This window comes from Ixodes scapularis, unplaced genomic scaffold, assembly GCF_016920785.2.
Source record: "Ixodes scapularis isolate PalLabHiFi unplaced genomic scaffold, ASM1692078v2 PGA_scaffold1__304_contigs__length_218370807, whole genome shotgun sequence".
Taxonomy (NCBI): domain Eukaryota; kingdom Metazoa; phylum Arthropoda; class Arachnida; order Ixodida; family Ixodidae; genus Ixodes; species Ixodes scapularis.
The window spans coordinates 62,729,258-62,751,736 of record NW_024609846.1 but is presented as its reverse complement, the minus strand read 5'-3'; the positions used below and the strand labels follow the sequence as shown (position 1 = coordinate 62,751,736).

The 22,479-nt window shown below is 42.3% G+C and overlaps 2 protein-coding genes across 3 annotated transcripts in view; one reads left to right on the top strand and one right to left on the bottom strand.

The window, feature by feature from the left end:
* The window catches only part of LOC8027266 (monocarboxylate transporter 9), a 28,395-nt gene extending 8,632 nt beyond the window's left edge, over nucleotides 1-19,763 (bottom strand). Inside the window, exons 1-4 of the mRNA XM_002407638.4 lie at nucleotides 19,673-19,763; nucleotides 17,392-17,538; nucleotides 15,410-15,550; nucleotides 6,964-7,773 (exon numbers count right to left, since the gene is read on the bottom strand). Coding sequence (XP_002407682.3) covers nucleotides 6,964-7,773; nucleotides 15,410-15,550; nucleotides 17,392-17,538; nucleotides 19,673-19,763 — 1,189 coding nt within the window. The remainder of the gene's footprint in view (nucleotides 1-6,963; nucleotides 7,774-15,409; nucleotides 15,551-17,391; nucleotides 17,539-19,672) is intronic.
* The window catches only part of LOC8027265 (monocarboxylate transporter 9), a 134,646-nt gene that overhangs the window by 9,825 nt on the left and 102,342 nt on the right, over nucleotides 1-22,479 (top strand). The gene's annotated exons all lie outside the window — the stretch shown is intronic.

Here is a 22,479-nt window from a genome sequence, read left to right as displayed (position 1 = left end):
CTGATTTGTGGGCCATGTGATTACATTTTTTACAAAATCACAAGTACATTTTTTTTTTTCGAAATGAGTTCATTATATGTCGAGCGAAACTGAGATAAAGTCGAATGTTTGCGTGCCAGTGAACCATGTACTGCGGCCACCTCCGCAGTGGTCTTCGTCGGATACTATGACCGATTCAAGTTTAAAAACATGAGATCGGTGCACCGACGGGTATAGTCCTTATTTCAGCAGAGAATGCATTATTTCAGTTTCTAGATTTATCTTTCAGAAAAAAAAGGAAAAAAAAGTTTTTTTAGTAGAGTTTTAGAGCCGTCTCGGAAACAATTTAGTATTGGCTGATAATATATTCCATGGTAATTTTTGCCTGATTCTTGCAAGGCAAGAATCATCGTGCCTACACTGCCACAGGGCCTATATTTTTATTCGCGCAATCCTAATCTCCTGGGGACAAAACCGCTGTTCTGCCAGTGATGCTACGGCGAGGATAGAGCAACCAATCATTAAACTGATTGCAAGCTCGTTCTCGTGGCTATTAGAGGCACCATATTGGCGCGGACGGCTTCCAACTTTGTTCTCAGTTGAAGTGGAAATTTCCACAAACCTCCGCAATGTTGCAAAGAAAGGTTGACGAAACGACGAACATTTTATGCTTCCTCTTTGCCCTGGGGATAGACCCGTTGCTCTGGGGCAGGGGGCGCCAGCAAATCCGGAAGACTTGCTTGCGCTAGACGCGACCATGTTACGCTGGCCGCATCATCCGTGTGGCGCTGTAACGTTCGATTTTGCACGTGCCACATTCGAATAGAAGCAGATGTCAGCATCTGTAGATGCGCGATAAAAAAACGTAAAAAAACAAACAAAAAAAACAACAGAATTATGCATTTTGTGGCCGCCAGCGTCCCATTAAACATTCCTTTCACCTTTGCTTTCTTTCATAGCTTCCGCGAGCACGTATGTTTCACTCTAGGTGATAGCGAAGCCGAAGCTACTCGCAAAAGGGCGTCCTCCTGAACGATGCTCACACTGCACGAGCGCGCGTGCTTGGCGGGGACGCTGAAAGCTCGGAGCTCGCTCTTGTAGCCTCTGCTAGAGTGCCTCCCTAGCAAAAAAAATCATTTGTATGAGAAATTTCTTGTGTCCAATAAACACATATGAATTACACAAGATATATAAGAACATATAAGGACACATAAGAACCATATAAGAAGTATATGAGAAGTATATAAGAATTATATAAGATATATAAGAACCCCATAAGAAACTTATAAGAAACTTCCCACTAGTTTCTTATATGGTGCTTGTATGTTCTTATATATCTTATATAGTTCTTATATAGTTCTTATATGGTTCTTATACGGTTCTTATATGTTCTTATATATCTTGTATGATCCATATGTGTTTATTGGACACAGAAATTTCTCATACAAATGAGAATTTTCAATAGGGCTCTGCTTCACTGGCACTTAGAATGGAACAGTGTAGAAAAAAACTAGTGGGGAAGCGAATTGATGCATGTACTAAACGCGAGCCAAATATTCTATTTTGCTCGCCTGGAGCGCTGCTCAGAACTTGAGAGCTACGGGCCTGTGGTCGGCCTTCCACGATTGGCCAAATGCTGACTATGACGTCAGCAAAGGATTTCTCATCGACGGAAATAAGAGGAATGTAAGAACTTCGATTTTGACGGTGTTGGCAGTGTTGTTTTAAGAGCGCAATGATTTCCAGGTTCCACCATGCTCATTAGAAACACCATCGAACTTGTTTTTCGCAAGGTAATGACGTCACGAAAGGTAACCATATGAGGGCCCCACTAAAACTTCTCGCCGCTAATAGGCCCGTAGCTCTCAAGTTTTGAGCAGCGCTCTAGGCGAGCAAAAAATAGAATATTTGGCTCAGGTGTCAAACATGCGTCAGTACGCTTCCCCACTAGAGTTTTTTTTTACTTCGTTCCAATCTAAGTGCCAGCGTAGCAGAGGCTACAAGAGCGAGCTGCGAGCTTTCAGCGTCCCTGTCAAGCACGCGCGCTCGTGCAGTGCGCGCATCTTTCAGGAGGACGTGCTTTTGAGAGTAGCTTCGGCTTCGATATCACGTAAGGTGAAACATGCGTGCTCGCGGAAGCTATGAAAGAAGGCAAAAATGAAAGGAATGTTTAATAGGACTCTGCGACCGCGAGCTGCATAATTTTTCTTTTTTTTTTAAGATTTTGTTATCGCGCACTTTCAGATGCTTGCATTCGAACGTGGCACGTGCAAAATCGAACGTTACAGAGCCACCTGGATGGTTCAGCCATCATAACATGGTCGCATCTTGCGGATGCGCTCGCACCCCCTGCCCCAGAGCAACCAGGCCTCCCATCTCACCAGCCAGTTTGACTACGCCACCGTTGCCGCAATGCATCGAGAGAACTTTAGTATTTCAGCTTGTGCCCGAACCTCGCTGGAACTCTGGGCGTGAAAAGCACGAGACGGCACGAGCCGTCTCGGACACTGCCGCCTGCTTCTTGTGAACTAAAGTTATGTCGACTTCACGCATGTGCCGAACACTTGATGAGATCGGTCTATTAGAGGGGGTCCACTGGCTTGTGGCTAGGGTAGGTTTAGTTATATGACATATCGAGGAGTTTTGTCGGTTTCTATTTAGGGAGAAAAAAAAGGGGGGGGGGGGGTACAAAGCTGTGCCTGAGTTGTCGTCGAGCAAAGGAATAATCGGGAAAATAACCCCGAAGAAAACAAAGTGGCAAACGCGTATGTTTCAGGACATTTCATCGAACGCCGTTTCATCGAAAAAGTGCTCGTCCCTGACCGAAACGTTCAACTGCAATAATTGGCCAGTATTTTTAAACAAAGAATTCTAATAGCCGGCCAAAAAACGCTGCTAACAAAACAAAACAAAAAATTTGGGACTAGTGGAGGGAGACGTGGTGGAACCCGACCCTATCCGCTTGGGTACACCCCATGCAGGTGTGTCCTCCGTCGTGCCATCCAGGCGTCTGTCGTACGAAAGGACAATGAAAATTTTTCAAATTTTATTGCAGAAACTTTACGCATACAATGAAACGGCGTTTGATAAAATGTCCGGTGTAGGGGCGAGTGACCTTCCAGTGCGCAACAGAACCTTAGGTACCTCACTTTGTGAAAATGTGAGGGCTGAAAACCGGCATCGTCTTTGAGGCCCGTGCGATCATCTGCGGTTCCAATATAAAAAAAGGTTCAGATCGATGCCGAGGTCACAAATCTCGGAAAAAAAAGCTAATAGAAGAAAATCTTACCGCAAGACCGACCGACGCGGACAAAAGCTCATCGGCCTCTTTTTGAATGCGGTGGAAACTCACCGACGATTTTCGTTTTCGGAAATGGCATTCTTTTGGTATATAAATAAAAGAAACATTCTTTTCCATACTTTTTTATTTGTTGGAACTTAACATTTCTGGTGTGATGGGTCCTGACACAGTTTGGGGGCTCTCTGTGGTCGTCAGGTGCAATGACGAGGTCACTTCGTTACTGTTCATAGTACTGATCATAGAAATCAACGTTGAGGCAATGTCTTTATAGAAAAAGACGTGCCTATCCCTTTGTTAATTGTTCCCATTCTGCAAAACTGTGGACTTCTGCTTCTTCATTCATTTTGGTGCCTGCAATTTTCGAATATTGTATAAAAGATCTCCGTTTGTGTTCCCCACAGGGCCCCTAGAGTAGAGCCGCAAATACTAAATTTAAAAGCTTGATCGTATAATTCTTGAGTGGGTTTATCTCAGCATCTGACAGTTTTTCGGTAAACTTTTCTCCCGTGAGCCTCTCGGTGTTGCGCTGTTATCCGGCGGAGAAAAACTCACTGGAAATCCGGCGGATGCGGAGAAGAGCTCACCAGACTTTGGATAGATGCGGAGAAAAAACCTCACCTTTACAAACCGTTTCAACATTATTTCTTCGCTGCTCTCGATATTTTATCGAACTCTGTTATATCAAAGTTATTTAAATGAACGCCATATAATTGAACGCAAGAGACCATTTGCTCTATTACTCAAGCATCAAAGAGAATCCAGGGATTGGTGTTCCACGCGCCACACGCCCACGCCTTCCCTGTATAAAAGGTTCGAAGTAAGTAACCAAAATAAAGCATTGATGAACGCGTGTGCAAGATGCCATTTGTTTTAGAAAAGTTACTACTGCTGAGGCCAGCACGTGTGGCGCGTGCAACACCAATCGCTGCATTATCCTTGATGCTAGGGTAATATAGCAATAGGTCTATTTCATCGAAGCCGTTTCGTAGAACACCGCTTTTTCGAACGTCATGGTTTATGGCCAGATCGTTTCTCGTTTTTGTAAATAGTGTTTTTTTTTTTTTCGTTCAAAGGATAAAGGTAATGTCACGAATGACAAATGATAAGGCGGTGAATAACTGAAAAAAACACAAAAAAACTAAACGTTTAATGGGGCGAACAAAATAGAAGGCGTCGATGTCGGCGAAACAACAGGATCGGGACTGACTCCGGCTCTCCACGGGGAGCTCGTTACCTACACGCGTGGGCTTCTGGAACAACAACCGGCGTAGAAGGTTCGGCGCGCAGAACATTCTAACCTCCAATAAGCAACAGGGTTCTGGAATTCACCAGAATGCGACATTACATAAAGAATAAAAAAAGGTGTATCCGCGGTCAGGCATCAAACCTCGGCTACTTGCGTGGAAGATCAGCACGGTAACCGTTAGGCTACGGGCGTGCTGCCTGGTTGGCTGGCTGCGCACGCGGTAATATTATGTTCGGTTTTTCTTTTGCTTTGTAGTAAACAATGACTTCCTTCGGTTATGTGGCCTAAGACGAACTTGATACTTTTTGGGGGCCAGGAGTCGTCAGGTGCCGAGACGGAGGTAACATTGTTGTTCGTCGTAGTACTCAACTTTGAGGCAATGCCCTGTCTCCATGTAAAAGTTAACAAAAAAAAAAAAAACATTTGCTGCTTTTTTATATGTTCGCATTCTGCAAAACTGTAGATTTGTCTGCCTCTTCCCCATTTTTCTTAGAAAGTAAGCTGTTCTTCTGGGGCTGAACGAGAACACTTGGTTTTACAAATATACGAATACGCAAAAAGCGCGCGAGCGCTGAGCAAAGTGCGGACGTGAGTTTTAAATATAAACACCGCAATGCGAAAATAATAAATTTCGTAAATGAGCTTTTCTCTGCATCTGTCGATTTTGCAGTGAGCATTTAACTGGTGAGCTTTTCTCCGCCGCCCGTTCTCCGGTGACATTTTTTTGTTCGCCGCTCATGAGTAACAGCCGGCCAAGGGCTCATCGCAGCCAAGACAGTGCAATCTACGAACACCAAAACAAAAGGCGTGCGGGTTCCTGTCTAATACATTTGCCTCTATTTCATAAAATACTGATTCAAGAGTGTGTTGGTTCGGGCCAAACAAAGAATCTTCGGCGCGACTTGCACAACTTCCAAATAGCACCGTGTCACGCCTACTTCCAAAAAGCTTGTTCTGTTTTTAGCTTCACTGAATTTTTTTCGCAATGTTTGTTTTATTTGGGTAGAATCAGCCTCTACAAGCTGATATGCAAAGCGAATGTCGAAATTAAAACAAAATCGACGAACTCACGTATGTTTCTTCCACATTTAAAATAAGTAAACATTTTAAATGCATATCTGCAGAATATTTGAAATCGCCAGATCAAATTTTATCTATCCTATTTCGAACAGAAAGAAGTGGTAAGACAGTATCTACTCTTTGACCCTTCGGTAGCTTTTGTCTGCCTGCATTTGCTAACTTGAGGCCTCACGCATGGACCGCTTGAAGCGTGAAATCTTTCACTCCCATTTTCTTGAACCGAAATGCCAACAAGGAATGGAACGTCTTCCCAATGACGCGCTCCGGCGATTGCTCTCACTAGGGAGCTCTCACCCACCCGCTAAATATCTCCACCGCCAAACAAAGAAAGAAAAACAAGCTTTTTACTTGCATTGGTGCGACCCCAAAACACCAACAAAGAACGGAACATCCTCCCAAGGGCGTGCTCGGGCGATGTATTTACTCACTATCGCGATAACCCGCAAAATACCTTCAACCCCCAAACAAAACAAAAAAAAAAAAAAAGAAACAGAAAGAAACAGAAAAAAAAAAATCTGTTTCGAGAGGCACCCTTCCTCAAAATCCCCACTCTCAACCCGACGACCTTGAAGATGCAAGTAGTCCGGGGGCAACAACACATTGCGTAATTTCAAGAGCAAGTATTGCGGACACACTCATAGATGGCGCCACCAGACAGCTGGATTTTTTGACGTTCTGATAGGCTACAAACTTAGTCAAATTTTATTACAATGAGAATCTCTCAAAAAAAGATCTTGTAAGAGATATATTCAAAAAGTCCTGGTCTTGAATATTGTGGAGCCTAAATTTGTATTTAGGCCCCGGTTTATTTTTAAATGTTTACGAAGCACGGAACGAGAGAAAAAGGCTTTTTCAATCATCTTTAAGTTCCCGTAAAACTTTTTAAGCTTAAAAATCGAAAAATGTAGCGCCACAATATTACTCAGTTTTTTATTATCTTTCTAATAAAACCAATCCCAAGTCAATCCGTTCGGTGGTTCTCGAGAAAAAAATACTAAAAAGTTGCCATTGGAATTGCATAGGGCTTGGGAGGTGCGGTATCCTCTTAAGTAAAAGTCTGAGAATGTTCTGCCATAGACATTTTCCAAACTCAGTCGAGCAACATTGGCGGTCACCCTTACGCGGGCACGGGGCCCATGATTGCACCCGAGTCCTCGCCGAACGCTGACGCAGCCCTTGTGGTGTTCAATACGTGCTTCGAGTATGTCTTCAAACGATGCCGGGTACGGATGATCGGCGCAACACCTACTAAAGGGCGCGTATATTGTTTTAAAGTGTCTATTGGCACAACTCTGACTGAACTAGCTGGCAATGCACCTAACGTATTTTATTTCCTCAGAAATACAAAGGGACTTACCAATAATCGGTGGCTTCCCAAAGGACAGAATTCCGCAGATCCCGTACACCACTCCAAAGGCCACTGACGCCATCTCCACACTTACGCGCTGGGTGATGATAACGGAAGCGCTCACAAGACACGTGCCGATCCCAAACCCGATTGCACAGGTCACAATGAAAAGGAATGTGTACCAGTTCGCGAAAGGTAGAAGTAAGAAACAAGTCCCCATAAAAGCCAGAAGAACCGCCATAAGGACCCTGCTGTTGAGTCCATGGTCAATGGCCGTCGGAAGCAGTAACCTCCCGGCAAAATCCGCTAAAGCTGTCATGGATACCAGCGTTACCGCCTTGGACAAAGAAATTCCCTTGTCAACGGCGAAATCAACAAGCAGCGAGCTGTAACAATCGTAGCAAAAACTGTAAGTAAGGTACGTGTAAAGTATGATGTAGAAAATCGGATTCCACAAAAGATTGCGCAAGTCTTGAAAGAGGCTCGGCTTCGAAGAGTGTTTGAGGATTTTGACAGCGCTTCCGTTCTGCTGAGCGTGTGATATAGCAGTTGGAGAGCTTATATCAGGCTGTTTCGTTAGCCAGTGAGGTTGCCTAATAAACAAGGTGAAGGGCAGTGAATTGAGCGAGATGGCCCCCAAGAGGAGAAGGCTTCCTTTGAATCCATAGGCGATAGCTTGAAGCTCGATGATTTTTGGAAACACAAAAAATGCTAATGTCGATCCAGCGAAATTGAGGCCAATGACAAGGCCTTTGTGTTTAACGAAGTGTTGGTTGATGCACGTTGGGTGCGTCAACATCACCATTCCTGCTCCGGCACCTGCAAGGAAAACAAAGAGGCGGCATCATATTTGCATCGTTAACTCTGAACAATAAAACCTATCCTCGCAAAGTTTGACTCAGCGAGTAGTAATTTAATACGCATTGGTTTAGCAACTTGTATGAATGTAACCTTCCTCATACAAAAAGTATATTTTGGTTACAATTCGTCCGGGATTGCAAATGTTTAACTACGAGCATCATTCAAATATTATTTGTAATAAAGCTATAGAACACTTTCAGAAAGGACAATTCTGTCTTGAGCAATTGCGTAGGCAAACTTTGACTGGCTTGCAATTGATTTGTTGCGTCGAACACTGTCAGTCGTCTAGCCTACATAATCAGTTCACGTGCACACTTAATAATAAAGAGCGTTAGTGCTGGGTACAAGAGCAACAGCAAGCGATGTGCGTTAGCTTGGCGTGCTACACGCTGCGTATGCGCGTCGTCGCGATACGCCAATCGAATACCGTAGTTTGGGCTCCGGCGCACATGCAGTGTATAACAATCAACGCTAACGCAGACGCGCAGTGCTTGCGTGCGCTCTTGTAAGCAATACTAAAACTCACTACTGAGTTTTAGTGTTGAATATATAATTAAACTCAAGCACCGTGTTGCGGTGCTTGAGTTCGCGGATTTACGGGTTTCACACTAAGCGTGCGCGGAGTCCCAAACTACGTCTCGGATTCGCGAATGGCGACGACGCGCACGCGCAACGTCGAGCATGCAACGCTAACGTAAACGCACAGCGCTTGCGTTTGCTCCAATACGCAACACTAAAACCCCTTAATGCTGTTATCACTCGCGGTGGTGGACGGGCGTCCAGCTCCCTCTTAATGGCTGACGCCGGTGAGTCTATCTTTTAACTTCGTATTTATTTAAATACGCTGCTTTGTGACAAACCCCTGTCTCCGTACTGTGCACAAAGTGCTCGAAAAAACTATTGGCAACAAATACACCCCGAGATAACCAAAAAAAAAAAAAAACTGTTCACTGCACGCTACCTCTCTTTCGTGCACGAAATTTAGAAGAAAAGAGTTCCGTACAACTTCATCAAGCCTGGCAAGAGGTCCGAAAAATGTTGGGTTTAACATGATCTGTTGAAATACATTAACATAAAAATAATGTGTGTCGTAAATTTGTCAAATCCATAGATAGCGAAGATCCGTCAAAGTTTAAGACATTCGAGAGAAAAAACCGAACGCATCGATAAAAAAGCTAAGCTTTAATATCATACAAAAGTGGTTAACAATATCGAGAAAAGTAAGCCAGAGACATTATGGAAAAATATTAACTGCGTCTTGAAGTCTTACGATCAGAAAGCCATGTTAACTAAAATTGAACACCGAGGAGAAAAGTTTTCTGGTACGTCGCTTGCAAATGCTTTCAATGTCTACTTTGTCGACCTAATCAACAGCACTTCGAGTGCAACGAAGAAGAAATTGTGGCTATATTTATGAACATACGCAATCTTCTTTTTAACTTTAATTGACGAAAATAAAGTAATATCAGCGTTTCGAAGCCTAAATAATACCAAAGGACATTAAAATGACCTGAGTATAAAACCACTCAAATTTGTTATTAACTTATTAGCTTCACCATTAACGATCATGTTAAATCTTTCAATGTTATTAAATAAATTTCCTGAACATATGAAAATTGCTTAGGTCGTTTTGATATTTAAATGTGGCGATATTAACTTGTTGGGAAACTATAGTCCAATATATATACTATATAGTTTGTCTAGAGGCTTGGAAGAGATCCTTTATGGTAAACTGTCCGCCTATTTGGAGCGTTTCTCTTTAACAACCGATTGCCAGCACGGTTTCAGGAAAGGAAGCTCTACTAAATCCGCTCTACTGTCCCAAAAAGAAGTAAAGATTAGTGATATCGAAATCAAACTGTTGACATGAGCGATATACATAATTTTTTAAGGCATATGACCTAGTAAATTAAAGTACTCTTTTAAATAAACTACAATGCTACAGTTTACTGGCTGATGCAATCAATTTATTGAAATCACACTTGTTGGAGCCTAGACAATTTGTACAAATCAATGCTTCAGTAACATCTACAAAAACAGTGATAACAGGTGCACCTCACGGAAGTTTCTTAGGTCCCTTGTTATTTCTTCCATTTACTAATGATATTGATATTGTATTCCAGACTCTACAGTTATAGCCTATGCCGATGACGCTACATTATTTTTCAAAGACAATACATCTGACCAGATTAAAAATACGGCGAATCGTATGTTTTCTACACTACACCTATGGACAGAAATAGATAAATTACGAATTAACGCAAACAAAACAAAGTGCCCGCTATTCCGGGGTACAAACAGGGCAATTTTATCTAACCTAAATATCATTTTACGTGGGGGTGCATTTGAGGTAGTAAAGTCCTTCAAGATATTAGGTGTTATATTTATAAACCACTTATCCCGGAATGAGCATGTGGACTATATTCATAGAAATGCTAGAAAAGTTGTAGGTACATTGTCCGGATACCGTACAAGTTTCACGCCGTCAGTTAAGAAAATTATTTTCAATGGTCTCGTGCAGTCGTACTTTTTGTATTGTCAACTTGTAATGGGGTACCACTACCTTGCAATATATAAAAACAAAATCCTGACTCTGCAAAAAGAAAAAATAAACACTAAGACTGGTCGTAATGTGTCGTACTTTTATCACACAGATGCTCTTTTTACTCAATTTAAGTTTCTTAGAGCACATAATCTACATTATTACCGGCTCCTATTATCGTTTAAATCAGCACGAAAATAGAAGTACTGTTTTATTACAATTATCGAACTTAACTACAAATGTTATCTCCTGTCACACACGGCTATGTGAAGAGTCGCATGTACCAACCCCCCGCACAAACCATGGTATCGCATCCATCAAATTCCTTCTACCATGTTTATTAAACACGTTGAATTATAAGAACTTCAGTCATAATTGACTTTTTGATGACTTTATGTTGATATTATCTACCTTTTAAAATGCTTTTGATATTAAAGCGTATTGAGTCAAATATTGCAAAGGAAAAGACACCTCTGTACATAAGATTAAATAGGGAAGTTAATATTTCACTGTGTTAGATACGTACTGTACGCGAACTCTCATCTTGGAGCTGAGGCCTTGTCAAGCTGCATTTATTGCAACTTTTTGCTCCAGGTACCATCGTTCTATGTGAAATAAAATCAGATTTTTTTATTGATCGGTTGATTGGTCCACAGCTCTAACCGACTGGAGGAACCTTCGACTGCTGGGACGTTTGAAAAGGCCCCGCCCATGCCATTACACACGTGGTGAGGATGCACTCTAAAAAAAGCCCGTGCGTCTACTTTTCCGCACAAAACTTGGAGAGCCAATCACCCCAATCCAACTAACAGAGGCAGCTCAACGAATGAACCTGACAAAACATATATTTAGACAAAAAAAAAAACGCAGTTTGAGTTGTGACATTAAGCAATGCAAAACATCACGCTTGCAATGCTTTATGTCATAACTCAGACTGCGTGTTTTGGTCTAAACATGTGTTTCCGAATCGTCCGAGTGTTGTGCGGAGAAGTAGACGCACGGTCTTTTTTGAAAGTTTGAGTTGCATCCCGAGTTGGGCAAGTCAGAGCGGTTCGACCTTTAGATCGAAAGATTCGAACGTTGGCTTGCGGCTAACGAGGTTGTGGAACGTAAGAAGGCAGATATCTTGCTTGCGACGCTTAAGGCACCGACCTATGACCTTTTACGAGACCTCGTATCTCCAAGAACAGTGACAGAATGTTCGTACAAAGGTCTCAAGGAAGCTCTCATTCAGCATTTTAAGCCCAAGCCAATCAAGATTCCACAATAGTTCCGCTTATAAAAACGCAATCGGGAGGAGGGAGATATCGTGGCTGACTTTATCACAGCGCTTAAAAAGCTCTTGCACACGATGCCCTCTGTGAACGTTGCGTGTGTGGGAGGCTGTACAACACTAGAGCGCACGACACAAGAGCGCCGACAGTAGAGCGCCGACAGTAGAGCGCCACGAAGTTATCGCGCGCGACACTAGAGCGCAGCGACGTTAGAGCGCGCGACTCGAGAGCGCCGCGACATTAGCGCGCGAGACTCAAGAGCGCTGCTACGTTCGAGCGCGCGACTCGAGAGCGCTGCTACGTTAGAGCGCGCGACTCGAGAGCGTTGCTACGTTAGAGCGCGCGACTCGAGAGCGCACCCAGCACACACCACCTTAACCGAGCGCACGTCACGAGAGCGCACAACCGGTCCAGCGCGAGTGGCCAGCCCGGACCGACCACTTGTTTGGGCATCGCGTGTCTTAAGTAAATTGGCAGGGATTTATGACGCGGAATTCAGCAATGACAGTGCTAAACCAGTCAACGAAACTTTTGCGCGTGACAAACCGAGAAGTGTTCCAAAAAACTGACAGGAAAAAAAAAAAAAAAAAGTTAATATCTGTAGCTTGCATTTTTGCAGGAACAAATATTGCAGCTGACCTAGCTTCATTAGTTCTTTGATTTTGTTTATCATAGATTTGCAGGCGGATTTTTCGGTATCCGTCAAAAGACTGGAAAGATATGCGTCCGATAAAATTGCGCTGAGCTTTCCTTCGATGAGTTTTTTACTCATACTTTTTTAGCGGTGAACTTTCTTCATTATGAACATGGACGTCAGAATACCATTTAAACTTATGTGAGGGACGTCTAAATAGCCACAGAATAGATCGGAGCCACAATGCCTGTCAAGAATAAACCAAATATAGATAAAAGTAAACTATTTATAGTATATCCGAGAGGCACACGCAGCTCTGTGAAGAAATTTTAGACTCGCTGCTCCACTCAACTGCAAACTTTCCCGGTAGCTATATGTCCCAGCACACTCCCCTGTCCCCTCTTTTCTCTGGTGGCAGTAAAAACTTGGTTAGAAAGAGTCGTACCCGTTTTAGTTTTTATTAAAGGCATATTCAATAAATCGAAAATCACAAATTCTTCAATCCGATGAGTCGCACAATTTGTTCTGTCTGTGGAACCGTGGGTACATCACACATTTTGCGGTGTTCGCTCAAATGGGGTGCGTTCTCGTGTCGGACGCTGAACTAGTGCGCTCTCGAGTCGCGCGCGCAACTGGTCGTGCGCTCTCGTGTCGCGCGCTCAACTGGTCATGCGCTCTCGTGACGTGCGCTCTAGTGTCAAGCGCGCTACAGTCGCAGCGCCCTCGTGTCACGCGCTCTAACGTCGGCGCTCTAGTGTCCCGCGCTCTAAAGACGGTCTGCCGTGTGGGTTAAGGGAGGAGTATTACATCAAACGCCTGATCATCGAGAGGATGATAACTTTGAAGTCTGCTTGCAAGATCGCCCTATAGGCTTGGAACTCGCCAAACAGAACACTTTTTAGCTCACTCAACATGAATCTCCTCACGACGGAAGTATTAAGAAAGCGCGTCCAACAAAGAACCCGGCGTCAACAGCGTCAAGCACTCCTGCATTACGTATCTGCTACCGTTGTTGCGATCATCCCCTTCATTAGGACTGCCCTTACAAAAGGAAATTTTGCCATAACTGCTGGAAGAAGGGACACGTGGTTCGAGTTTGCCGGAGCGAGGCATGTGTGCAAGACGCAGTAAAGTTTTAGATAAAAAAAGTCTCCAAGAGGCCTACATTATTCTGCATACAATAGATTGCAGCACTCACAGTGTCGGCGACGCCTTTTAGGTCCTGCTCAAGCTTGCAGGAAACCCTGTGAAAATACTGCATAACACTGGAGCGTCTCTAACCATAATTTTAAATGGACAATATAATGTATCGCTGCGCAATTTGCAACTCCGACACTTGACCTTGCATATCCGCTCAAACACGGGCAACACCATTCCTGTTCTAGGAGAGGCGCAAGTTCCCGTCCCGTAGAAAGATCAGGCCGGGACGCTACCATTTCCGGTCGTCCAAGGAAATCTTAACCAGGCTTGATGGGAAGGAACTGGTTACTGCACATTCGCATCCACTGGTCCCACATTTTCCCCGTCATAGAGTCTGCATCTGAAAACAAATTAGCCAGTCTTTCCCCTTAACCAGTTGCAGCCTCTCTGCACCGATTGCTTTGGGCATTGGGCAAGACAACCGTGAAAATAAGCTACGTTGACTGAACTGAACACAAGAAGCAGCCCTACCTGTTCGTCAGGGACAGCTTCTCGAAGTGGACAAAAATCCTACTCACAAACGCGACAACAGCCGCTCGCACCATTGATTTTCTGTGTAATCTCTTCACATCTTATGGAGTGTCCTCGCAGGTTGTCTTTAATAACAGACCGCAGTTTACTTCCGCAGACTTTCAAAAAGTTTTTATGAATAAACGGGGTGAAGCACATTGGTACATCGCCATAACATGAATGATCAAACGAAGCGTCTGAGTGAGTGGAGCAGTTATTCAAGCGAGCTTGGATGAGAGACCCCGCACCAGGAATCCCAACTAGCTGCACAGACAAACAAGGACTGGCCAGAGTTCTTTTGAATTACAGCACTACTCTCGACACTATCACGGAGTGGACACCAGCTAAACTGTGTTTCAAGCGGCTGCTTCGAACTTGACTTGACTAAACCAAGTATAGAACGAACCGTGAATAAGCATGTGCGCAAACAACAGTTGGTGCATGACAAGTCCCGAAGATCCATTCGTAATTTCGAGGCAAATGATCGCGTCCTCGTTCGAGATGTCCACAGAAACTCTTGGTCCGCAGGAATAATTGTTTCCCGAGGAAGACCACTTTAGTATGTTAGGGAAGTACAAAATCGTACGATTTCCGTTCACTTTAACATCTATTACTTCAGACACTCAGTTTCCGAGTCTATAGGTAACCAGGGTCCATCACCATGGATGCTTTTAGTTCCGAAAGAGAATTTTAGCGAAGCCACGGGGTATGCTTTAGGTTTTCCAAGTTCATCAGAAGGAACCCTACTTCCAGCGATGCGGGTAAGTTCGGCGGAAGACGCATTTAGAACCTCATCGAAATCCTCGAATCATGCGGCGTCCCTCGGACACACAAGGCATACTGCCTCACGCGTCCGGTGCTGTTGTTCGCGCTTCTACTTAAAACTAAAGCAGGAGGAATGTGGTACCTTAGACAGAAGACGACGATCTGTTGATGACCACATTTTGCGTGCATGAAAACGCCTGGGCTTTGAGCATTTAAGAACCGGCCTTCATCAAACCAGCGCAACACAGCACTATACTACACAACGTCCTCATCTAGCATCGATGTGACTCCAAGCAGCAATTTAAGGAATTCTGTTTGATTCTCCAGCAGACAGTATAATATATAGAGCTCGGGAAATGTTCACGTCGCGAGAGATAATGACTATAAGGTGTAAACAATCTACAGCCACAGACATGGTGGAAGCGCATCTCGCAACGAATAAAGGCTGGCGTGTAAGTGGGCGGGCCTACAATACTGTCAGAAACATTTAGTTCCTGTCTTTTGCAGCATGGAGGGCTAACACTTAGCCTAGGGTGGCCCGACTACAAAGCTATACTGATGGCTTCCCTCTAAATTTGGGTTTCCCATAATTACGCTCTTTTGGTTCCTACCACGAGCTTTTCAGATAGATGTCAACTAATAAGAAAATGCAAAGATCAAATGACTTACCATTGACAGCGAAAGCAATGCTTAGCTCCTCAATATTGGTCGCAAAGTATGAACAAATCAATCCAAATGAACAGAGGAAGCTCCCCACTATAACTACTGGCCTTACAGTGAATCGCTTTGCCAGAGGCCCAGAAACCAATCCTGAAAAGTGCCACACATGTTCCTGTTATCAAAATATTTCATGACGGCCTGAAGCTGAACTGGTTGGTCTGACATGCTTCCTTGAATACCAGCTGAACCTAGAGTAAAAGCGAAGGAGATGAGAAAACAATAACACATACTTTTGTACTATCGACCTTTTAATGAAAAAAACTCTTTTTTTCCTCGACCCTATCCGTAGAGGTAATCTTCATCATCTGTCCGATCCGGCAGATGAAGAAGAAGTTACCTCTACGGATATGGTCAAGGAAAAGGAAGTTTTTCATAAAAAGGTTGATAGTCCAGCAGTGTGTGTCTTTGTTTTCTCCTCTCCTTTGATTTTCCTCTGCGTTCAGCTGATATTCAAGAAAGCACCACTTCGATTTAGGTTCTAAAAAGTTCACTGTATTAAAAAAAAAAACTTGTTATCATCATTGGGGTGCAGTGTTACTGTTCTCTTCCTTTCAATTGGCGCATTAGGCGTAGGAATAGATTTCAGACTATCCACGTATAAAGCTCTAATTACAAAACAAAAAGCCAATCACAAAGGAGAAACACGTACAATACAAACTTCGTGATGTATGTTTTTTTCTTTTGTCCTTGTTCGTAGTTTTTGATTATCTTAAACGATCATTTAGTTAGCTCAAACGAACATCTTACTGGAATTATCTCAGTTTTGTGTGTATCATTTTACTTGTCTTTTTTTTCTGAAAAGTAAATAATATCGCCGAATGCTAAAAGTGACTAGTAACTTTCAAAAAGTTGGTGGGTATCTGGTGACCCTTAGTAATACAAATGAAAATTTTAAGTCACCTTCCCTTACTGGGTTACGTTATGATAGGAACGGAAAAGGAAATGGAACACGTAATGAGGAAGCGGTTAGTCAGAGAGCTGTCTGTAATCTAAAAAAGAAATTAGATGAATCTAGCAAAAAAATACAAAGATGAAAAGGAAAAATGTTTGTGAAAATATAGTGGTTCGAATTTAGAAGTTTACCTGAACATTTTTTTTTAATTGGTTTTCGTAAAGAATGCGCAACGTCAATAAGGATTCATTTTATTCTTGAGGAAGTTATAAACTCTTCTCAAAAGATTATTATTATCTATATTTTCGTATTATTATAAGATTATTATTATCTATAAGAATATATTTTCTATATTCCATATTTATTTTTAATAAATGCCTAAAAGTTAAGTGCTTTGAAACTATTTTGAATTTTTTTGCATGTGTACGGTTTAAACTGAATTTTGAGTGCTTTCTACACTGCACTAGTAAATAAATATTGGTTGCGCTGTACTCACATATATTTTTCTTGTTTAAAATATATCTACAAGCTCTTTTTTCAACGCATCTGGTTTATTTAAGGCCACACTTCAAATTTTTATTATTCTGCTTGGTTGTGGTATAGCGTAAGCTTTTGGCGTGGTGCAACATTAAGGCCATGGAAGCTTACGAAGGTAAGCTTCCATGGCACATTATATTTTAAAAAAAAAGTGCATCGACGAAGCGTTAGTGGTTTTCGGGCCTTGCGGCACTTACGTCTCAAAACTATTATCTTTAGCTTTAGAAGCATGTGGTTTTTTTCAGAGAGCAAGTACGTACTAACTGGGTTAGTTCATTTCCTCAGCAATATCTCGGACGTCAATAATCAATAGTTAAATGTTTTGCGTCATTATTTAGTCCTTATCAATTAGTTACGATTGCATATTTAATAATTAAAATCTACAGGTTTATTTCCAAAAACTTTTCCAGACAGATTAAAATGCCTGACCTAACAGTATACATGTATTTCTAAATATTTGCAAAGAAGCAAAATAGGCTAAATATTTAAAATACACAGTTACCTGATGCCAGCATTGCAGCTGTCGATACAATAATTGGCCAAGAAGCCTTTAACCTTGTCACGTGGAAGTGTTCCACAGTTTGGAAATAGAGAATGCCGGATGATCGTATGCTGGCGGAGACGAAGAAGCTTGACAGAACACAGCAGGCTGGAGCAAAAGGATTGGCCGTTAATAATATTGCACCAAACCCGCCGTTAGAGAAATTTCTCTGACCACTGCTAAATTTTTATAAAACGGACAATATTTGTGCCGGGTGTTGATGCTTTTCAACATTAAAACAAGCTTGATTCTAGCGGAGACCTTCTGGAGTTTAGATTTGTGCGCTTGTTATTTTATTGTTCAATATATGACAGTGGGATCTCTGCGGTGTGGTTTTGAAAAGTGTGAATCCTAGGAACACTTTCTCTTACCTAGCCTAACTTGTTGCGTTAATTCAGAGTGAGCTGTTTTAATACTCCATTGTCGGCTACTGGAATATGTTTTCTTCGCTGAAAGCACAAAGCACTCTACATGTTTAGTTAGGGCTTTGCTGAAGAAGACACCCCTCATCTCTGTTTGTTTTGACACCATACGATTCAGAAAAGATTGGCATATACCCGCGTTGAAACCTACTGGATACTAAGAAAGAAACAGTAGAATAAATACGTTCATTCCCTATTTAATAGCGTATGAAGGCCAAGAAGAAGTAGGAAAGTTAGCGATTTACACATGTGACTTCTTTTTGACAAGAGCAGTAATATTGTATTACAGGGATTTATAACAAGAAGTTTGTTTTCGTTTTGGTTTTTAAATATTGTGAGTGTCTTGACGTTCGCAATTTGAATTCCCGTGGCAAGCAAATAAAAAGCTAACTTTGAGGTTGTTATTACCGAACAACATTTCTGAGTACCCTGACGTTTTTTATTTCCAAGCTTCCAATCGCCATTTGCGTATTTTTTACTTTTCAAATGACTCCGTCATTATAACTCTTGCTTTCATTGATTGCCTTATACGTTACTAAATTCACTCGTAAATTAATGCTAGCGGAATTTACAGTCATTGCATTAACATTTTTCTTTACTTTAAACTGATCGAGGAGCATCAAATATGTTCCCACCTATTATTCACAAATACTGGTAATTTTCTGGCGGGGCATATTTTGCGTGAATGCTTAGTTATCAAGAAGTAAGTCCCCCAGTTTATAATCAAGTGGCATAGCAACTTCAATTTTAGGATTTGATTCTTGCAAAACTATTTTCGGCCATTATCAAGAAATCCAAAATTGAGAGAGCTTTTTTTTTCTTCCTTTTGTTTCATTTTTGGCGTGTTTATCTTTTGTATTACTAATTGTAGGTTGCTAATTGTAGACCGGGATGATACCACGACGTATAGCAGTCACCGCGTACATAATGCTGACAAAGATGCAAATGAGTCTGCATTACCGAAATATTTATATTCTTCGTGCATTTTTCATTGTATACTTGTTTTTCTATTTCTTTTCTACGCCTGCACAAAATAACTCTTTTCCTCACGACTTATTACCATTTCGTAGATCTGATTTTTTTTTTTTGCGTTTTCTCTTTTACTATATACAAGACACTTTTATTTTCTTGGGCTGGTAATTATTCGTAATATCAATTTGAGGCTGATACTATTTCATTTATTTTAAACTCATTTGTGCATGCAAACTGTTTTAGAATAAATCGGCTTAAAACGCGAGCCACAAAACCAAATCTGTTTTACATACTACGGCGGTGGAAACACTTGGGCAGAATTTGAATGTAATTATACTTTGTTTTTTTCATCGTTTCAATTATTGCTTTAGTTATTCTATCCTTCTAACCTGGAATGAATTTGTGAAGGGGAACCTCTCATGTTTCCTGAAGCTAGGACGGTAAAGCGTACCACAAACTCAGATAGGTGATAGAAAAGACGTGTCAGCTGCAGGATAAATGAAACGAATAAATGAAATAACATAAAGCAGTTTATATTTTTTTCCTTTGGCTTCTTTCTATTTCGCTGAAGCAAAAGTGATACGAGATGAGGCGTTCGGGACTACCCGGCCGTCTTAATTTAGTGCGAAATATACTAATGGCTAACAGTACTTTGTGTGTCTAGCATACTGACTAGAAGGTAAAGGGCTTGCTTTGCCATTTGCCCACTGTTTGCTAAACTCAGTTATTACGTTTTGCACTTAAAGAAACAGCCAACATGTCAATCAGCCATGTCTTTAAACTGGAGCAAACATTAAGGATGGACACACGTTAGAACTAAAATTTTAGAAGCGCTGGAGTACACCCACCTGCAGTCATCCAGCTGTATATGCTGTCGGGTCCGTACATTCGCATGCCGGGTATACTTTCAGAAATTGAATGTAAGTCTTTGCAAGTCATGCCCAGTTTGTTAGCCGCTGATTTCTTCAGAAATTCCTGTGAGTTTTGCGGCTGTAAAAAGTATTTTATTACAATTTTTCAATGCACTTAACCTGTTAAAATATCAGCACAACATTAGGGGGTCTAACAAAACCAATCCCGGCTAATAACATGTAGTCTAAACTATGGAACAATATGCAACCATTTAGGCATAAGCCTGTCCAACGATTGTCTAGGCAAGAGCTGCCTGCTAAATTCCAAGGTTTTTCAATTGTTTTTATATATATTTTATAATAAAATACGTTTTATTGCGACAATTCGTGTTAAATTAGGTTAAATAAGACGACTGCAATATTGTTTTAACAAACTGATAGTTGACACGTGATATTAAAGGGGCACTGACACGTCAAAATCGTGTCATGTTTTATAATCCGAAACGATTGAAAACGATTCCTGGACATTACCCTCAAAAGTCGAAACTTGAGATTAAGAATTCAGTATTTGTGGAGTAAAAAAACAATTTCCAAATGCCGAATGCGAAGTTCCCGCGAGATCCGCGCCAGTGCAGTGACGTCAAATATTGAGCTGCCCTGCGAGTCAACTTTCTTTCACGCCTCCGCTCCGAGGCCTTTGCCGCCACGACCCAAAGCGAGGAGGTGAGGAGCGGGAGAAAAGGGCGCCGGCGTACCGGGAAAACCCGGTTTCCTCCTTGCGTGCCGTGCCGCCTGCCTATCGCTGCGAGCGCCGAGAAGACGACGCTTGACATCTCACAGGTTCTGCGTGAAAGGCTACCCCGGCGGAGTCACAACTGAAACTACGATAAACAGACACCAGACCTAGTTGTTTTGACCGTTTGACGATTTTCTTTTCGAAGTCTGAGAGGTCGTCGGTCACCTAAGAAAGACCCACTTCCCCCTATTCCCTGACTCACCGACCATCCTCTGCTAAATGCATCGAGAGCCGCCATGTTTTCCGAGGTAGGATACAAATCCAGGAGGCGACATCACACTGGACTCCGATTTTTGGTATTTCAAAAACAAGGGCGTAGCGCATTCGCAGTTGCGTTAAAAAATATGTTTTACGACTGCCGTTATTAAATGTTATAGAAATTTCGCCTGCAAAGCTTCTAAATTTTATTATATTTAACATCACAAATCAAAAGAAGCGAGGAGGTGGGAAGCGGGAGAGAAAAATGACAAAAAAAAAAAAAAAAAAACACGCGCGCGCGTGGGAATGTCTTTTTTTTTTTTTTTTTTGCAATGCGGTATTTTTTTGCGTGTCTATGACTACAACTTGCATCGTTTTAGACAATAAGAAATGGGACATTCGGGGTGTCAGTACCCCTTTAAGCACGGTAGTATTGTATTTTCTGAATAGCAATTATTCCGTTCTGTCTCTTAGTAGCAGTGGACTACTTAGTCGAATAAACCTTACTGCATCTTGACGTCTGGGGGTTCCCATCTGGTCCTAAGGCATATTAAAGGCGACGAGAAACAAAATCGGCCGCTGCATCTAATACTTTTAGATCAGTGACATCAATTCGTCTTAGCGAGGTACGTTGCTTCGTCAAATTTCGAGGCACAGCTTCGTTAAAGTTCAATATCCTAAATATCCTCGTAAATTTCGACGACGGACGCTGGCACAAGTCGGTGATTGACGTCGCTGAGAGTTGGATTTCGTGCTAGAGACGGCTGACAGCTCCACAAACGCAGGGTGTGGCTCAGTATGTTCACGCTCCTGGCTCCGTGATTCGTTCTTCGACGTCCTAATCAGCAAATGGCGCGCTCTGATTGGCTGCAAAGTGCCATGTGACACTCGAAAGTCACCACACTCTGCGTTTGTTAAGCTGGTAGTAACTACACTTTGGAGACGTGGTGCCATGGGTCAGTTAGAGCAAAGTAATGAAAAACAAATGTCAGACGCCACTACGGCGGGTTTGCTAATTGTGGCTGGTGATTTTTCTTTCCTTTCTTTTTCTTGGTTCCGGTGGTAAGCTATTTTTAAGTAATTATTTGTAGAGTAAATTTACATCGCACGAAGATTATTTTCAATCTGATCTTCAGCAGCCGTCATGGCATGTATGTCGCAATATTTCGTCCTTGCTACATGTTGCGCCATCTTTTGATAGCAACACCAAACACAACATGCACGGCGCAACTCGATAGTCCGTGTTGGCGTCCGTCATTGAACTTTCCAAGGCTTGTCTCGTTTCTTTAGTCGAAGGCAACTACGGCTTGGAATTCCAGAGGTAAAATGCACCGCAAATATACAGCCTTTCATTGAAATTCGAACGAGCTCGATTTGCAGGCGCCCGCTTTTTCTTGCGAATTTTATAGCCAGATTGAACACGAACACTGCGTCAGCACCTGGCAGGGCTTCGTGTCTAGTCAGTACTTGGAAGGACGCCCGGCCTTTGGTCCAATATCTAACTTAGCACCATCCGAGTGTTATGACGTCACGTTGAGTTGGAGGAGGGGTTTCACATATTTTGAATATTGTCGCTGGTACTGGCTCTGTCCAGCGTGAACATAACCCTTAATATTAGAAAAAACAATCAATCTTGAATATGTCTGGCTACTCAGGCGCTTGGTGGTCTGACAACACGGAATACATCGCCATTTTAATGTAGGCAAGCGTCGTTGGAAGCACGGAGGGGGCATCGGAGACGACCGTAAGGGCAGTGTGCGATGGCACGGCAGCTGTGTTTTTTACCTCCCAATGATGGAATGTGAACGAT